Below are 19,949 nucleotides of genomic sequence, written 5' to 3' on the forward strand. Positions count from 1 at the left end.
GTGAGAATAGATCCCAAAGAATGCTGGTTATTTTTAAAATGTTCAATGTATGCAGTAGTCATTCGGTGCAATAACTTTGTTGAAAAAAAATCTCAGAACATTAAAAGTTAAACAGAGTGTTTCATTTTTATGAGTACATGCTTCTTGTCCTGCCTGATGGATGATTGCTTTTGTTGTCTGAATTGTATCAAGGAACCTACCTTGCAGAGCTAGAGGCACAGGACTTTTGGTTTTGTCCTTTCCTATTGAAACATCTTTATATATCATTATATATCAAACTTACTGATTCAAGGGGTAAAAAAAAAAAAAAAAAAAAGAATAATTTTCTATTGGAGGAATATTCCAATTCTGCACAACTCTGTTCTCAGTAAAACTTTTTTTAAAAAAAGGCGGGGGGGGAGGGGAAGTAGAAGATGATGTAAAGTCTCAACAGGGTTTTGTTTTGTTTTTCCTGGTAAATTCTTGGTTTTAGACAGAAATAGTCTATTTCTTTTTGTTAAAAAGATTATTCTTTTTTTCCTCCACTTAATAGGGCTTACAACGAGGTAGTACTGAATGATGAGAATTGCCCTACATTTTATATGCAATAATTTTCTATCAAGCAAGCCCAGGAAAAAATCAGGAAAAACAGCCCCCAGGATGTAAATAACTTGTCAGGTTCCTAGATAAATAAGTTTTTTTTTGTATTCCTTCCAGATAAAATAACTTGGGTATGGTAGTTCCTTAACCACATTGTTTAGGATGAATTTCCTGCACTTTGTCATTAACTGAGCTTTGTTGCAGTGTTAAGTAATTTGAGAACATTTGTATGTGTTGTGTTTTGCTCTGCTTTTTAGTGGATACAGAACCTGGAAAGAGTTGATAGGACCTGATATCTGCTTTGTTTGTGTTTTCTTTTATGAGGTGGTTGTAAGCATGTAAATTAGTTTACTGTGTTAGAAGATCTATATCCCTTTTTTCTTTTTTCTTTTTTTTTTTTTTTTTGAAAGATGGAATTTCACTTATGCTCAAAAGGTAACAAAGATGTTATTTGTTTACAGAACTTAGAGTGCTTTCTTCCTCTGTCCATTGGCACTAATGGGTCGTAATCTTCTGGCACATCATAGCTTAACCATTATAACAGATGTGCTCTCTCAGATTGATGTGTCAGAGAAAGGATTGGGCCTTTTAGTTTGAACAAGGGAACTGTTAATGAACTCATAGACTTCCTGCTTTATGTGTTTTTTTCCCCCTCCATTAGGAACATCAGAAATAAATGCTGCTTTAGCTCTTTGCAAATCCTTTCTTGTAATTCTTACAGGCATATAAAGTCAGGTCAATTTATTTTCTCTTTGACTTCATGTAGAAGGACTCTCTTAAGGTTTAGTTTCCCTTTGAGGAATGACATTTCATGATAAATGTAGTTGCTTGTGTGTGTCTTCTGAGCAGCATTAGCAAAGAGAGTGTTTTTGCTTTATCTGTAATTTCTAGTTTGATGCTACAAATTCATATATGGCTTTTACTGCTCGAAAGGTGCAATTGTGTGCCAAGTGGTGTTCATCCAATTCTAGTCACATACTTTGTTTTACACCTTTCATTTTATCTTTGATAACAAGTGTCCAGACTTGTTTGTCTACTTGCATGGCAGTTCCCCTGTTTAACTCCCATTTTCTGGTTTTATTTTTAGTATAACTTTCACTTACGTTGCTCAACCTAGCTATTCCTTTCTGTCCACTCACTGCTTTTAAATTGGTTGCCCGTTGTACAACTTTGAACAAAATTCTTTTGACATTCTCTTAAAACAAATAGTTCCCCATGTTTTTGTACTGTATGTTTTATCTTTAAAATTTGCATGCATATCAGTTTTTTCTTACAATGTGAAAGCATGGTTTACTTAGACTAATTTATTCCAGTGTTTTTTTAATAAACTAAGTGCTTACATGTGCTAATTGCTTTACTACTGTAAAGTACTTTTGTGAAATGAGATTTTACTAGGGAATATCTATCAAAAGTAACCTTGGAATATGCCTGTTGTTTAGTTAACCACAATGACAAAGATACATACCATTAAGTAGCGATTACATGCAGTTGCTGTGACTTTAATTAATGGGAAAGCTCTTTAAAATAAAATTTTGAAATGTCATTAAGAAATGTGGAGGAGAGGAAGGGAGATAGTGTAAATGTACAAGTCTTGTGAATTTAAGCAGCTGTCTGAAAAGCTTCCAGATTTTCCTTACCTCCCCGACCTCTCCTAGGTTGAGAAGACAGGTATAATTTCAAAAGTGTATGTGCGTGTTGGGGAAGGAATCTTCTCCCCTCTGTCTGCTCCTGCCCAGTGTTCATAACTGTTACACAAATTGTCACTTTTTATATGCGTTGCTGTTGTCACATCGTGTGATTTTAAGTGAGTGGAATAGTAAATGAACCTTTTTGCTATTTTTTTAAATGTTCTAGCAACTAATTACAAGAGAGTTATTGTAGTTATATCAACAGGACAATAACATAGAAGTCTTATATTTGAATCTTGAGACTGTCTTGTAGTCTTCCTGTTTAATTCATATTGTAGGATGAGAGGTTAAAATTCTGCTTTTGTGTATGTAGATAATATGCACAACAGGCTGAAGTGTTATTCATCCTTGGTTCTATGTTATAATGAATAATCACACTAATCTAGTATTTCCCTTTTTAGCTTTTAAAAGAAGCTGAAGGATGGGATGAACGATTTAGTGAACTAAATGAACAAACAAAAATGTTTGAATCATCTAAAACAGATATAGAAGAAGTATTGAAAAATAAAGAGAGTCAAGTCAAGGTAAATGATGACAGGTAGCACTGAATCGTATTATTCAGTCTGATGCTAAACCATTAAGTTTCAAGAAGATCTAACAAACTCTCCTTTTCTTAGTATGTGTTAAGCTGTTGTTTTTTTTTGTTAGTGTGTTTGATGTGTCCATCCTCAAATGTCTCCTTTCCTGCTAAGCAAAAAAAGGTTGCTTAGCAGCACAGTGGAGCAGTCTGACAGCCTTGGAAGCCCACAGGCTAAACAAGACCATAGCACTTTTGGTTCTAATAGAGTATGTACTCTTTTGGGAATTTGGAGCATGGGGTTTGGGGACTTACTGTCATGTGTTTGGGCATACCATATATGCCCAAGCCCTGTGAAAAGCCTACTTACTTGGGTATCTGAGGAATCTTTGCCTAGAGCATACCTGTTAACCTGCAGGTATATGTTTTAATGAGAAGACTAATGTTGGACATTTGGAGTCCTATAGATAAGGCTTGTTAAATCTACTAAGGGAAGTAAATTAAGATCAGGAATCCTGGAAAAGTAATTGGGAAGCTAACCACATTTTCATTGTTTATATTTATTTTACTGTTCTTGTTTTGTGTGGGCTTTTTCTTAGTCGCTGACACAGTACTTGCTGAAGATGAAAGATTGGAGTTCAGCAATCAGAGATGATGATGACACTGAAGATGATCACTGGGACACTGATATAAAGGGTGAAACAGAAAATGGAGAGCATTTAGGTATAATATGTTTTAATAGATGTTTTAAAAATAGAGAACCAACAAAATTCTAGGAGAGTAGAAAGATCAGCTTTTTAAAAAATGGGTTTTTAAAACTCACCCAATTTTATTAATGTCAGACAGTTAACTGATGCTTGGAAACCTCTGGAATAGTAGCCTGTGCTATAGGGTAACGTGGGTATAGATAAAAGTGTATGCATTGTCATAGGGAAATGTAAAGACTGAGTGCTCAGTCTCTTGCAGGATGTCTTGGCAATGATTTTCATGCATTTGTAGATGGAAATGTTGCTTTGGTTTCTTCCCAAAGCTCCTCCAAGCAGTAGCCCTGTAGGTCCATAGAGCCTTATTTCTGTTTCCTTGTCCTTATGCAGCTGTTGCAAGCAGTGTAGTAGAGGTGGGGATATAGATGTAGGTCCTTTCAAAACAGCAGCACAGAGTAGCCTTTCCTCCTCCTGATTCTTGCTGCAGGTTCTTTTTTGTTAGTGCTGATTGTACAATAGCCCAGTAAGTCCTACAATGTGTGTTCACCATCTCACTCTTAATAAGTGCATTCTGAACCTATTTAGAAAATAGGCAAGCCACCAATTTAAACTATGCCTATCATGGCATGTTGGGGATTGCATTTTTTATAAGAGCAAAGTAAAATGATATGTTTGAGTAGTAAGCTCTGTCACAAACCTTTCTGTGCTTTTTATGTGACGTGTTCTATTCTGTCAATCAGATGATCAGCAAAAACGAACTGTAAAGAAATTGATCTATGCTGCAAAGGTACGTGAGTTTAAGAAACTTGTGGATGGAAGGGGGGGAGGCTAAATGTACTATGTGCAATTTCTTATGGTAAGTTTAAGTGCATATAGATACATGTGTGCACTTAAGGGTATCAAGACCCAGCATTTTTTGATACTTAATTAAATATTTTTCCATACAAACAGTTTCTAATAATCTTAAGTTCCTTTTTTTTTTTTTTTTTTTTTTTTTTAATTTTGACTGTAGTTAAATGCTTGTTTAAAGACCATGGAAACAGAAAGAGATCAAATGTATTCAAAATTGTCTGATGAAAACAAAGCCAAAGGAGAACTTACAGGTAATTAAATGATGTTACAGGCTGTCTAGTTTCGACTAAAAACTGATTTAAGTTATATTAATAGATGTATTCAATGTTTAAAATGCCTGTTTGAGTTGCTTAGCTATTTTAAATATTTGATTCTAGAGGTAAAGCAGTCAAAATATAGTGATTTTATATTATAAAGCACCATTTGCAAATTTTATTGTACCCTGTTACAGTATAGAAGTTATATAAAGATTAGCAAAGTGATGTTAATAAATATATAATACCTTTACATAAATGCTGGACATGAAACAGTGGGGTTCTACTCTAAATTTTAAAACTCTATTAAAATTTGTAGTTTAGTTGTAGTAGGTGGAAGCTGAATAATTAGTAAAATCAAAAATACTGCATTTAGAGAATCAAAGCTAGAAGTATTTTTCTCTAATTTTTCCTTTGTTGTGTAGGCTACACTGAATTAAAATTTATAAAATGAAAACACTGCCACTTCAATTAAAAAAAAGTCTGTAACTACCAATTGCTTTTATAGATAATAGCCATCATTTTTGAACGTACTGTGCTTTGTTATTTGAATGATGATATGCTCTTTTTTAATGCATGAAGGTCATTTAGCCTGACTCGTTTTCCAAATTGATTTTAACTCTCTCTCATAAAGGTATTCTAGCTTACTTGAAGTTTTATATCTTTTTTGAAAAGAGGCATAAGAATAGTAAATAGGAAGGAAAACAGGACTGATTTTAATTCGGATAGATAACAAATCTGAATTATTCCTTCAGGCTACTAAGCAAGGCTTTGTGTGGCTAAATCTGCAATATAATGGTAACGATTTTACTCTTTTAGAGTGGAATAATTACAATAATAAAAGCTCCAAATTAAAATTGTGAATTATAAAACTGCAGTGTCTAGAGGAGCTATGCCATTTAGAGGGAAAACAAAGACTAGGCATTTGCTCAGAGCTGCACTTGGTAGAGAGAATAATGCTGGCTTCCCATCAAAGGACCAACACTGTTTCTCAATCTTTATAATTTACTGAAATGTATCAATACATATTACTGCATACATTATTAAATAAGTATAGTAGCAGAGGCTTCTACAGACTTTTTCTGTCCTAAAATGTTACAAATATTTTAATTTTGTAAATTGTATGTTGTTCCCAATATAATTATCTCTGCATTTGACAGAGCGTATAGAAAACCTCCAAAGTGAACAAGTTTCCTTGCAGTCTGAAAATGAACGCTTTGAAAGTGAAGTTCAAAAGCTTCAGCAGAAACTCAAAGTAATGACTGAGCTTTATCAAGAAAATGAAATGAAACTACACAGGTGCTGTTTTTTCTTCACTTTTATGTTCAATCCTTACTGTATGAGATTCCACGCTTTTTGATTTGGGTGGCTGAAAATTATTAGAAATTTGAATACTGCTTTCCAGAGTTTCCTGAAGTAGGGAGTAGCAGGAAGACCCTGTTACATTGCACCTTCATGTGCATTTATGATGACAGTAAGTTTATACTAACTGTTACCATGGAAGTAGTGGTATATTAAGTTAGGACTTTTCCACAATTAAGTATAGGGAAAAAAAGATAACATGAGAAGTAACAAATCTTTAATCTATGATGTAAGGTGGGTGAAGTTGGAAAGCTTGACTTCTAAATTGAGGTATGATATAATACATGTATCAAAGTTGCTGAAAGAAAGAAAATCAGTAGCTTCTTTAACTATGGGGTATATTTTATATAGTAAAGGGAGCTACTAATGTCTGTGGAAGAGTGGCGCTATATGTAAAATTAAGCTTAAGAGTGAAAACATGGACAGCTATTATCAGTAAGCAATGTAGAACCTGTGTGATTTTGTCTTTCCTCACTAACAAAGACGCAATGTGAAGGCTGTGCCATCTGTCTCCCAGTAAGGATGTCAGTAGGTAACGGGACTTGCTGACCAAAATCAAACGCAGAAGGACTGGGGTGGGATGGAGCATGTAATAACTTTGAGAAGTGTGTGTGTCTGGCTGTGGTGGGATCAGGAGGGAATAATTTTAAGGCACAAATTTACATTTTTATTAGCCAGAAATTATTTTTTTAAGGAGCAAACATAATCTTGAAGGCAGCAAGAGAAGCAATACAAGTCTTGATTTTGTACTGAGCGGTATGCAGGATGTTTTTCAAGTGTTGCTTTCAATGATAATCTGCTTTGTAGTTTGTGTAATACACAGGTGACTGTCATCCTCATAGATGCAGCAAAACCCCAGATCCACTACCTTAACATTTGATTTTTATAGGGGATGAGGGATAGAATGGAACTTAATGAAAATAAGTTATTTAAAGATACCATGCTGAAGTTCAGCAAACACATGCTTCTTGTCAAAGACTGCAAGAGACAAAAAGGAGTGGAGAGAAGCTGTTGTGGTGGAGATAGCTGAATTAAAGAGGATATTAGTACTAGTGGGACATCTTTTAAATAGTTATTGAAATAACACTGAAAGATAGTGTAGTTCTGTGTGTGGTTGTACATTTTTGCAAATATTTCCATTTGCAATACTAGCTCCCTAGGGCAGTAATATTTTGCAAAAGGAAAGCTGGAGTATTTGGGAGCTTAAATTGTCTTCCAAATTGCTTTTAGGAATAGTGATAATGCTTCATTAAAAACAAAGCAAAGCAAAAAATAAACTGAATAAAGACATAAAAACTAGTTCTGTTTATGCCGTTTTATATGTTACCTCTAAAGTTCTTTATCTGGATAAGTATCATCTACACATCGTGCCTAAATAATTTGAGAATTTTTTTCCTGGACTGCCAGCAGAATTGTTGACTTAAAATTAAGATGAATTTATTAATTTTCTTAAAGGAAACTGACAGTAGAAGAGAGAGAACGCCTACAAAAAGAAGAAAAGCTCTCTAAAGTAGATGAAAAAATTAATCATGCTGCTGAAGAACTAAACAGCTACCGGTAATTACAAATTTTACTTACTATTATGACTTTTAAAGTGAACAGAAGGCAGTAGAGAATAACACCAGCTTAAGTGAATGTGTTTTCTTCCAGATTCTTTGGTTTGCTTTTTTTTGTGTTGTTATATGCCAGTAGGTGTGTAATAATACATACTATTAGAGTTTCTGTTTTATTAAAAAATATATATAAAAAATAAAATGAGAATGGAAGACCACTGAGAGCTTTTCCATTAGAATGCTGTTTGTATTGAAATGTTAGCTTTAATGGAATGGTAGAAGTGGGTCTCTATCTAGTTCCCTTTAGTGAACAGATTAAAAATTTAAAATAAAAAAAGAAAGTTAAAAAGAGAATACTGTAAAATAAATGCAACATTCAGCTTTTCCATAGATCTGAATATATTTGTTGTCTAGTTTTAGTATTCTATTTCTGTATCTCTAAGCTTTTAAATAGTATTACTGTAATGTGGGAATATTTTCTGTAATTGTTTTGTAAATGTTTTGTGTTACACTAGCTGTGTACATATGGGCTTCTTCAGTAGCTTCTTGAGCTACAGCATAATTCTTTGATTTGTAATATGTATTTCCTGTCTTCCTTCAGTGTTCATGGGAGTATTGACACTTAACGATACGGATCAGAAATGCTTCCTGAGGAGCATTCCTCTGGAATGTGAAGCCCTTGTGGACATTTTTCAGTATTCATTTAGGAATACAGAATTCACTCTTTTTGATTTACTCGGAATGTGTCTTTGGCCCACCTGCTGAGAGGGTGCAGAACCTAGAAAGTCTGTGCACCAGGCAGCTGGCAACTAGGTGGCATCATACTTATTGTGGTCTTAAAATAACTTGAGTGCAAGTACCTGTCCCCCAGAACCGACTGCTAAACTGTAACGGCATGAGGTTCTAGCCATGTCACTACAATTGCTGAGCTGGGTAAACCTGGCTGTTAGGACATACTGTAGGGTGATATCCTTCATACTGGAAATATATCACAGACCACTGAGCAGTTGGGGAGTGGTTGACTAAGGATCACGTGGTACACAAAAATGACTAGCAATGGAAATTCTAGGCTTTAGGTGATGATACTTCTAGATACAAAAATTATTTTTTGAAAATAATTATACTTTGTGTTAACCATTGTGTTTACCATATTTAAAATTATTTTCCTCAGCATTTTATTACAGTGTCATAAATCCTGTTTTTGTTACAGACAGCGAGCAAAAGATCTCGAAGATGAGTTAGAAAGAACCATTCGTTCTTATCAGAATCAGGTATGTCTTTATGTTACTTGGCATTGATGCCAAGTAGGGATGGATGTTAATGCAACTGAAATACCACTTTCCATTAGGTTGTTGTACTGAATGTGGCTTGTTCTTTTGTTTTGTTTTTCTCCTTGTCTTTTTCTTTATTACCTATTTTATGTCATCTGTTTTTCGTAGACTTACTGTCTTAGTAGAAATCACTAACTTCATTTAAAAATAAGTTCAGTTTAAGTTTACATGTCTCATAATAATTTACCTACATATTACATTTATGAATGAGAGCATATATTCAATCTTAAGTTTTCTTTTTCAGATGAATAATACACTTCGGTAATGATCTAACAAATATCTTTTTCACAGATTACTTCACATGAGAAAAAAGCTCATGATAATTGGGTAAGTTCCAAACAATAAATTTACTTAATTCTGTATGTCAACTATTGTCTCACTTTTCAATGGTCTGAATAGCTTGGTCTGTCACTTCTAAATTTGTTATTAAACACAGATCATCAAAATTAACCTGTTACCTACTGATTTCTTGCAGAAATACACAAAAGCATGTTAAAAATACTTTTGTCATAGAACAATTGCAATAATTGAGTGAGCTCTGAGCTCAGTAGAATTGAATACTACAATATTGTTTGCTATAGCACTAAATCTGCTTGAATAACATGTTGCCATTTAAAAAGTGCGTGGCATTTTGCTAATAATAAAAGCATTTGGCCTTGCTTTGGTGCCATTTTAATATTTTTCCTGGATGTACTCCATTCTTTTTATCTGCTAATAGAAGACGTTATGTCCTGCGAGAACAGTATGTTCCGTTGACAGCTTCCTAAGAATGTTGCTACAAAATGCTTTTTTTTTTTTTTAACCTTTTTTTTCCAAACAGGAAACTTTAAAATATCTCCTGACTAATACATTCTTCAGTTTCACTGAATGGTCTGTGTGAGATAGTCCTGTCAAAAGTTATGGCACTTCATGGTCATAATATTACAGATTTGAATTGTATTATTTTAAAAATAAAACTTGCATATGTAAAATTGGAGATTTTAAATCTTGTATGTGTTCCATAGATGCTTCAAAGCAATGAATTTAATTTCTGCAGTGTTAAGAATCTGCAGGAAAACTGTATTGTTTCCCAAAAAATTGGGTAGTAGAACTGCTAGTGTCATTTGGTGACGTTTTGAGACTGTTTCCTATGCTTTCTATATGAGTCATACATAATGAAAATACAATCTGAACACTTCAGATAGAAAAATGTATTGGATCTAGGAGCTGTCACATTTATGAAGCATTTAATTAATAAACAGCAATATCTAAGCATCTGATTTTTGTTCTTCTTGAAAGCTGACAGCCCGAGCAGCTGAAAGACACCTCAATGATATAAGAAAAGAAAATGCACATAACAGACAAAAGTAAGTGCAGTCCTCATCTGATTCTAAACAAATGTGATTTGTAATGTGAATATGTTTTGGATTTATGCAATTTGGTATTTTCTAGCCACATGTTAATCAATGGTGAATGAGACAGAGCAGAGAGCAGTGCTCTGCTGTAGCTCTGAATGAGGGGGAGTCATTTGAGGATTCTTGTAATGATACTATGCAAGAAAAAATGAACTATGTAAAGCATTGAAATATTTCAGAAAAGAAACAGAATGTAGGTCTAGGACTCCAGGGTTTTGATGGTACTGGTTTTTTTTAATAGGCATGTATTAACCAGAAGTCATGATTACTAAATAATCTTGCAGTTCTTTAATTCAGAAGTTTATACTGAACTAGCAGTTGAGGTGTGTAAGGGGGAAACCTTCAGATGTACAGCTAACTAACACTTGAAGTGCAACATATTCATGAGAATAGTGTTGTGCCTGGGAGTTAGGACATCTAGCATGCCACTTCAACTTATGAATTATAGCTTACATGCAATAGCATAAATACTTAAAGGAATTCTTAAATTCAGAGTTCTGTGATATCTCGCCTTTTTATTTAAGGAATGATATATATTTGTCTATTTAGCCCTTTTAGTAGAAATGTTACTAGTAAGCAGTGCAGCCCAGTAAAATTTTTGCATTTCTTTTTTGTTGTTTGTTTACAGATTAACAGAAGCAGAATTTAAACTTGACCTTTTAGAAAAAGATCCTTATGCTCTTGATGTTCCAGTTAGACCGTTTGGCAGAGGTACAGTGTTGAACTGTAAAATAGACTCTAATTGTTCTGGTTTCTGGTTTTGTTTCCCAAGACAGCACATATGTAGTCGTTTGAAAACTATCCTGGCCATGTGTATGTAGTAGTCATTAAAAAAAAAAAGTTACTCTAGGTCCTGTCAAGTATTTTGTTGAAATTAAGAGTGTTGGCAGTATTGCAGCATTGATGAGAGGAGAGTGGAATATGACACACATGGTAACTGGAACACAGTTCTTGTTTCACTTATACAATCTATTTTTAAACTTCACCTGAGAAGTTAATTACTTTATACAGTTTGCTGAACTAAGTATTGTGAACTTGAGCATTTTGTTTTAACTGTTCCAGAGCATTCCCCATATGGACCCTCACCAATGGGCCGGCCTTCATCTGAAACAAGAGCTTTTCTTTCCCCTCCAACTTTATTGGAGGGTCCTTTAAGGCTTTCACCTATGCTTCCAGGTGGAGGAGGAGGAAGAGGTACAATTCTTAAACTTGAAAATCTATCTATTCTGGATTTCTCTCTCCTCTGCTATAAACCTGTCACACCTTTTCCTCTTGCTGGTGACAAAAAGTATTAAAACCACCAATTCAGTACAAACAGGTCCTCAGACAAACTCTTCCTGTTTTTCAACTTGTTTCTAAAGCTGTCTAGTGTATACCAGCACAACGGAAAGTTTTGTTGGTACTAGTGGATTAGTCAGTAGATTGCTTTCAGAAGCATAAATTGAGAAAAGTGAAAAGCCAAGCTTAGTCATGTTTTATTTTTTGGACAAATGCAGTTCTGCTGAAATAAACTTCTGATTTTAAAGTAAACAAGTTAATTAGTTTTCTCAGGAGAGAATGTTGATACTTCTCAATTGTCTAAAGATGGAGAGAGAAGAATGGGGAGTTACATACATCAAAAAAAACACAAGACACATCGACGTATGAAAAATGTTTCTATAGGAAGTTACTGATTCAGTAATGTTTTCCTCCCCTTGGTTTCTAAATTTAAGGTAGTCATTGTACATGGAGGCTGTTTCATTCCTACTGATGAAAGAGAACAGAAGGGTAAATGTAAAAAGGAGTAAAATGTAGAGTTTGAGAAGTAGGTGAAATAAATCCATAGTGTCATGGCTGATAAGGGAAGGAAACACTACTCCTTTGTAATTTTTTTTAAATGGAAACAGTGTTGATGAATGTTAGAGTAAGGTTCAGCATCTATTACAGATAATGAAGAAGCTACTATTTAACTTAATACCGCTGTTAAATCTGTTGGTACCTATATTTGCTTCACAGGAAATACATCTAAATATGTTTCATCTATAAGGATGTCACTAATCAACATTGATTTTTAGAAGACTGTTTCTTTACTTTAATTCTCTCTAAGTGGTATACCCAGTTGCATATGAAAGTTGATTCACATTCTAAGTCAAGAAAAAAAAAAAACAAAAAACTGAGATCAAATGTTCAACCATAGCACACATACCACATGCAGGTAAAATCACATATTTGATAACTGCTTGCTTGAATAGAGACAGTATGTAATGAAACTGAGATGTTATATGAATCTTTAAAATTATAACTCAGCTGTTACTGGTGGGTAAGAGTGAAAACTGGATTTCAAAATGCACTCTTAGCAAGGAAAGAAATTATGCAAAGACGTTACTGTTCACTTTGCAATGGAGCACTAATCTAACTTGGGAAGATTAAACAAATGATGTGTTTAGTCAATGCTAACTATAGAGCGATTATAGTGCTTATCTCACTTTGCACAAGATAGAAAATGGCTTCAAATACTAAGTTGGATTTTAGGGTAGGGAATTACAGAATGATACTGGAATTCTGCATTTATGCAGACCAAATCTTACTTCAAAGGAAACGTGCAATCTGAAGTCACTCATCACATTTGTCTTCCACTTGCTTATATGTTGACCTGGTCTTCTCTATTTTTTTTTTTCTTGATTAAAGAGTTAGAACGAATGAGAATAATCTTGAATGTAATGCAAATATTTTTTTCAATGAGGTTGTTAACTTTGAGTGCTAATTTTTAAATTGATGAAGTCTTGTTAATGACAATTATTTTAGTACTAAGAATAACATTTATCATGAAGGCACCATTTTTATTTTTTTTACTTCAATGAACAGAAACTCTTAAAATGATTACCAAAAAAATCAGGTACTGTAGGCTACGCTCCCATTGAACTACATTTTTTTTCATTCCAACCAAACCTTTAAACACTTCTAGTAAGTCATCAGCAGCAAACAGCTGGAGATTCCTGGGGAGCTGTGCACCTCTCATGTCTTGAAAGTGTTGGCATTGCATGATATATTTTATTGTTTTCAGGCTTAATGAAGAAAGACACGTAATGTAGGATTTGAAAACCAGAGTAAATAGTTATCTCATTTCTTCAATTAGGATCCAGAGGACCAGGATCTACTGTCATGTATGAAGCTAGTAATGAAAGAGGAGAGCTGAGTTCTGATAGATTACCTGATCCCCACAGACCACCATCAGATACTGGATCCCTGTCTCCTCCTTGGGACAGAGAACGCAGGATAATTCTGCCTCCACCAGGTATAGAAATCTGCTTAGCTACTAGAATAATGGAGTTTCTGACTTGCAGCATAATTTTTTTTTTTTTTTTTGCTTAGCAATATGAGGTGTTTTCTAGGAATGGCATGTGCAGTCACACTGATAAGGTTTTTTAATAGTACAGTTTTATCCCCTTCTTGAATAGTGCAGTTCATTTGCACTTCTTCTGTGCTGTCTGTTAAATGTATATTGATCCTAGCAGTGCATAATCAGCTGCTTAGTTTCATCTTTTACTAGGGGCTTATTTAGTGCATCAAAAGAGCTGTCTAGGCTAGATGATGAATGAGAGATCTGAGAAAGTCATAATTTTTAATGGTACATTAGCTTAAAAAAAAAAATCCCCAAAGCTAGCTGATTTTTTAATGTTTCTGCTGGTAGTAGGGGAACACCATGGGACAGTCATCCTGGCTGAAAACGTGCTGTTTAGTACTTATTTTCATGTCGATGTTGCCTCTTCCATAAATAACAACAGGAACAAAATAAGTCATCGCTCTCACTTTAGATAAACGTGTGTTACGCATCATCACTCAAGGAAGACATAGATAAAATGAAAAGGATACTGATGTTCTGAAGTAAACTGAATTCAGGGGAGGAAACAACCTTCCTGTGTACTTGTAATAAAGAAGCAAAAATACTACAATAAAAAAAATAAAAAAAAACAGGTGAATGTACTTCAGTTTTCAGATGCAGCAAGCTATTGTAGTTGCTGTGCATCTGTGTGTAAGCCTGATCATAAAACTCAAAATTCCCTCAGGATGCAGTTTTCCATTTGTCAGATCTCATCTATTTACAGGATACTGCAGTCCTGTTTTCTTGTCCAGAGCTGTGTTCTTATCCCATCCTTGCCCAGCATCTGACTAATACTCTTTGCCTTGTAGCTGCATAATTGCTAGATTCAATGCAAGGAGATGGGAAATGCAGTAGAGTGGTAAGAAATGTCATGGGAAACAGCACTCCTACATTAGCATGGCTTCAAATGTACAGTAACTTATTTTGACATGAGCCTTCGTTGCTGTGCTGAATCTTTGTTTCAAGGTCACTTATGTAATCACAACATAAAGAATTCTACTGTATATAAACCAAAAATCAGGGAGCTTTCTCTTTTGCAGCTCCTGAAATGTCAGTTTACTCCAAATGTAAGCTGTATATATGAAGGTGGGATTCCTACGGTCTGTTTTTTTTTTTTTTTTTTTAATTCTAGGATTGTTTGCCTACCCTGGTTAATAGTCACTTAGAATATTTACAGGAGCATAAGATATCCAGATAATTTTGCTGATATAAAATTACGTGAAATGAGGTAATAAATCTTCACTGACTTGTTTTGTGACTTTTTTGTTTTCAATGATAGGTGAGCCCTATTCTGATGCAGTTCTTCCTCCTCGAAGACAAGAAAGATTTTTCCCTAATCCTCCAAATACTGGAAGACTTTCTGGACCAGCGGAGCTACGAACGTACAACGTGCAGTCTTTTGATAAAACAGGTGGGAATTGCTTTACCTGGCTTCCATGACATGATCAGGAGTCTCAGTATAGGGTGACCATATGTACTAGGCCATGGGAGGAGGGCAGTTTGACAGCTACCCCAGGCCTGATATGTTCTGTTGCGCAAAAACATTTTAATACCTGCTGGCTTTGATGCAGTCTTTCACTGTTCTCAGCAATTACAGGCTCTTCTATTGGGTGGATGGAATCCAGTGAATGGTAACCGTGAGGTATTTTCATTGTCCACCTTCACTGATCTGGGTATTAACCATTCAGACATGGCCTCCCATATCTTGTGGTTCCTCCCATGAAGCTCAACACAGTGTTAAAGTTTCACAAACCCTTACTTGCATTTCTGTGTCATTTTTTATAAAGTTAGAGTAAATGAAACTGAAAGAACAACAGCAACATTTTCAAGTATTCACTGGCTTTGAGTAGAAAGTCCTGCAGCCTCCTTCAAACTGTTTGTAATACTTTGAGCTTTTTGTAGTTCACAGTGCAGTTGCCCATCAATTTCATCATGTTTCACTGTCTCATTACCATTTGAAATGGCCCAATTTTGTAAATTCTTGTTTGTGACACTGAGCAACACACAGACGCTCAGAGACAAAGTTGTGGTGACTTAAACCTTATCACTAACAATTTAAGAGCTCAGAGTCTTAATACTCATTAAACAGTTTTCATCATTATTTAATGCCTACTAAGTGACGTGTCTGAGTCGTCAGGAATAATGAAACCTTTAAACTCTTGACAGAAACTGTGCCAGGCAGTGTTCAGGTACACGTGATTAGTAGTAAGTTGCCATCTTTGCTGCTCAGTTCCTGGCAATAGAAGAGAAACCCTTTGTTTACTTGGTGTCATAATGTCAGAATGCTGAATTCTGTTTTGAGGTAAAGGTTTAATAGGGAATTGTTCTCTATTGGAAAATTCTGTACAGTTTTGTTCCTGTACAGCTACTCACCTTCCTACCACGTTCCCCAAGCCTGTCTGTTTCACTTCTGCTTCCTACTTCTTTGTATTCCATTGGGGAATTCCACTTTCTTCAAAGTGCCTGGTTGCTGACTGAAGGACAGGAGGCGCATGTGGTCTTTGCACTCAGTTCTTGCATTCATTTTTACCCATTTATTTAGCTGCTAAAAATAAGCTGCTTTTAAAAGTTTTTTTCTTAAAAAAAAAAAAGCTTATCTTCTTCTTGGGCAGTTCAAAACCAGCTTAATGGAAACTGTTTTGGATAACCTTGCTGCCAAAATTCACATGTAATTAAGCACATGTGAATGTTGATTTTAGAGGCATATAATTTCACTAGACTTGGGTATTTGTAAAAATAAAAACAAAACCAATACACCATCTGATTTCTGAAGAGCAGCATCTTGCAGTAGTGAAATCCAGACTCCAACTCAAATTAATTACGATTTCTCAGCAAGATGATCAAAATGTTATTTTCTGTGAGCAAGATAATCTGCATTTTCCTAAGCTGAGGTAGGTAACTCCAAAAATTTGAGGCAGGTACCTGGAGAGCAGGAAACTTTTTGTCAAAGGGTTAAAGTTTGACAGATTGTGAGCAACTTGACAGATTTAAAATGGAAAGTGTTTTGCAACTTAAGTATCAAGGCAGGAATATTCTCTGCATGACATAAGTAACTGAAATTCTTCAGATTGTTAAGTAACAGTATTTCTAACATAAGCAATGTAGGCCTGCTTGAAATGACACAATTTAGGTTTTTGGAAAGGACGTTTCTGTTTATTGAGAAAAGAGCTTTATTGCTTAAAGGAGAAGAGATGCAATTAATGTAAATGAAATCTATCACTTGTTAGCAGTATTGTTCTGGTCTTACGCTTTTTATTATTAGTGTCTTTGTTGATGCTGAAGTTTAAGGAAGCAGTATTTTTTCAAATCTCAAAGTGCTGAGTTTTTTGTTGTTGGTTTGGATTGTTTTGAAGACTGGAGTAAATTTAATATGTATCACTAGTATATTTATATCCACTTTGATTCTCCTCTGACAATTCTCTTCAATATTTTTCTCCATTTGTTTCTAAAAAATAATTGTTCTCTGGGGGTAGGTAGAGGTAAAAACACTGAAGTTCATATTTTTCTCTTCATTTATAAAGAGTACATCAGTAGGAAAATGCATCTGTAATGTGAGAAAAACATACTAAAATGGGAGAAAAAACTTTATTTGAGTTAAGGATCCATACAAGAAACTTGAGTGAGAGCTATAGCCTGCGTATATTCATGTGCAACCTGAATGTTCAAGCATAGCTTTGTGTTCCTCTGTTTTCTTCCAGTCTGCCTGCACAATAGTTGCTTCATACAGCAGTATATTTATTTTTCTTGCCTGTATCTTCTAATTTAAGACAAAATGCTGGTGATGGGAAGGTGAACGTTGAATAACTTGTTTAACTTTTGCATACAGACGGACAAACATCTTCAGAAAATAGCCCACGGACAGAACCAAGTGGAAATGGGATGAAAGATCATTCTAATCTTAGTGTAAGTAGCTAACCAGAAACCTGATCTAAAGAATCCTTAATTTTCTGCAAAGTATATAGGAAAGTTTGTCTGTGGTACTTGGTCATGATTTGGACTGCACAGTGCAATGTAACACATAAAAATGAATGTAGACTTTTTATCAAAGCAGGTGCTGCCTTGTGAGTTAATTTTGAGATGTTGCTAATGTAATCCCCATTGCAAATTAGTTAAGGCCTGATTATGAAGCTATGGCCAGTGCACAGAGGTAGCCTGCTCAGAGTTAAGCTGTTGGGAGCTAGCTTGTAGCTAGTTCCAGTGGCAGCATGCATCAAAATGGACCTGATGGGATTGAAGATGCTCCCTCTCCTTATCTCTTTCCTAAAGCTAACTTCTCTGTTCTTGTTGTGCTACAGGACTCACTGCCTGATCAGCCACTGGCCTCTGAAAGCGAAGCAGTCAGCTCAGGGTTTGCTCCTCCACCTTTCCCTCCTGTCAGACCTCCCTTAATGCCTATGGATCCTAGAGGACCTTTCATGAGACGAGGACCTCCATTTCCTCTCCCTCCTCCTGCTGGCATGTACGGACCACGTGAATGTTTTCCAGTACGAGACTTCGGGCCACCACGCCCTCCAATGCCAAGTATGTAACTTTAGGGAGCATTTACTTCATATGATCATGAGTTATCACATGGGGTGAACACTTAAATCGTTACCTGCACATACTACTACTCAGTTCAGCTGCAGAGAGCATCTGTGTGCTGAAGGTGGTGGTGTGTATTTTCATCTTCTCAGTTGCTCACAGTGATAGTGCTTTTACAAATATTACTGTTAGAAAACAGCATATAAATACCGTTCAGCACCTGAAGGGTTCCTTTTCTCGCATAGTAAAGCAAGTAGATGCGAGGTTGCATCATACGTAAGTCTTAGTGTGATAAATCTTTAAACTCCATATCTTTAAGGTATGCTAACGTTCATACAGAGGCATGCATTTATGACATACCTGTTAATTGTTTCACCTTTCACATTTTTGGAGCAAGATGAAAGTATCAGACTGAAGGGCTTCTTCCTGGCTCTTGCTGTTCTGTGATTGACCTGGGAAGAACTGAGCTCTTTATCCCCCACAGCACCTGTGGGGTATGGCAATGAAGGTCTACCAGGTCATCATCACACTGAAGGTGGTGGCCACAGAAGCCCCTTACCAGGCACTAACTTGGCTACTGCCATGAGCCTGTCACAAGATCACTAGTGAGAAAAATATCACTTTGTCCTTCCCTTCCTAGCAGCTCTGTCTCACCAGAGCACCTCATCTAACATAGTTCTAATTTGTGACTTCTATTTCGGGAGGCTGTTGCTGAGCAATAAGATGCGTAGGGTAAAGAAGCAGGTGTGTGTGCTGTTTGATTGTTATTAACTGGGCTACTCTCCTTGTCTCACAGTGAGAAATCCTTTCCCAATGAGATCTTTTCCTCACTATCCGCCTCAACGACCTGGATTCTTGCCTCCACCGCTGCCTCCTGAAAATAGAATCGAGCCACCTCAGTCAAATACAGCAGCTGTAGAACAAACGGACCCACAGCAAGAGACCTGACAGTCATTTGAACAATGTCTGTATTCTGCTAGTGGCATTTTCCCTTACATTAAGTAACCACTGTTACTTAGGTATATATATAAACTACTTTGCTCAAATTGAAGCTTAATAGAGAAGTCTCAGGATAGTATTTTGTAAATAAAGAATGAAATATAACTATGAATATTGTGAATAAGTGATTTCCATTGTACAGTAGTCATTTTAAATTAAGTATTTCTAATTTGAGTAATCTCTTCAGAGGTGTATAAAACTAAATCATGAATCATCTTAAAAGTCCAGCTGCTTTGTGCTTGTCTAGCTGTACAGGGACTCTGCATGCCAAGTGATGCTTGCTTTATGAGTAGAATGTGAAAAAATTTGAAACAATAAATGTCTACTGAAGATGATGAAATAAAGCTTCCCTTGCAAGTTCACTGTTACCATGATACTATAGAAGTAGTTGAGGAAGTAAAGAGGAACTTACATAAAAAATATATATATATATATTTTTTTTATAACTGCATGTGATGCTTCAGCACCACCAGACTATTGCCTTTAGAGATGCCTAACCACAGCAAATTGAAGCCCTTAATTAGCATGTTTTTTGTTTGCTTTTTCACTGTCTCACCCCAAGTACAATTAATAGTGTTTAGATTTTAATATTGCCATTAGGGAAGGTGCATGGGACAAAAAGACACATTAAGTTTCCAGTCCTCGCTCTTCCAATTCTCCAACTCTGGAGAACCATCAGTATTTATCAACAAAATGGCTGTATAGTGTAGTGGGAGACTTATGTAACCATGCTCATCCTAACACATTACAGATAATTAAAAGAGCAAGGAAAAAAGTAAAATTCCTTTCTTGTCTAAAGCAAGCATACCCCATAGACTTAACAAAAGTAAAGCA

General features: G+C 35.5%; 1 protein-coding gene across 4 annotated transcripts in view; it reads left to right on the plus strand.

Moving 5' to 3' along the window:
• Positions 1-19,459, plus strand: part of MIA2 (MIA SH3 domain ER export factor 2) — a 50,187-nt gene extending 30,728 nt beyond the window's left edge. For 3 of the 4 annotated variants that reach the window (XM_082760473.1, XM_082760476.1, XM_082760475.1), the window contains 16 exons: positions 2,669-2,791; positions 3,384-3,507; positions 4,229-4,275; positions 4,501-4,591; positions 5,755-5,893; positions 7,412-7,513; positions 8,720-8,780; positions 9,132-9,167; positions 10,119-10,186; positions 10,863-10,945; positions 11,297-11,428; positions 13,350-13,508; positions 14,875-15,006; positions 17,422-17,498; positions 17,891-18,116; positions 18,913-19,459. In XM_082760473.1, the coding sequence (XP_082616599.1) occupies positions 2,669-2,791; positions 3,384-3,507; positions 4,229-4,275; positions 4,501-4,591; positions 5,755-5,893; positions 7,412-7,513; positions 8,720-8,780; positions 9,132-9,167; positions 10,119-10,186; positions 10,863-10,945; positions 11,297-11,428; positions 13,350-13,508; positions 14,875-15,006; positions 17,422-17,498; positions 17,891-18,116; positions 18,913-19,064 (1,752 nt within the window). In that variant the 3' untranslated portion in view covers positions 19,065-19,459. The remainder of the gene's footprint in view (positions 1-2,668; positions 2,792-3,383; positions 3,508-4,228; positions 4,276-4,500; positions 4,592-5,754; positions 5,894-7,411; positions 7,514-8,719; positions 8,781-9,131; positions 9,168-10,118; positions 10,187-10,862; positions 10,946-11,296; positions 11,429-13,349; positions 13,509-14,874; positions 15,007-17,421; positions 17,499-17,890; positions 18,117-18,912) is intronic. The other variant, XM_082760474.1, reaches the window with a different exon arrangement.
• The last annotated feature ends 490 nt before the right edge of the window (positions 19,460-19,949 follow it).

This window comes from Aythya marila (genome assembly GCF_965140915.1).
Source record: "Aythya marila genome assembly, chromosome: 5".
Taxonomy (NCBI): Eukaryota; Metazoa; Chordata; class Aves; order Anseriformes; family Anatidae; genus Aythya; species Aythya marila.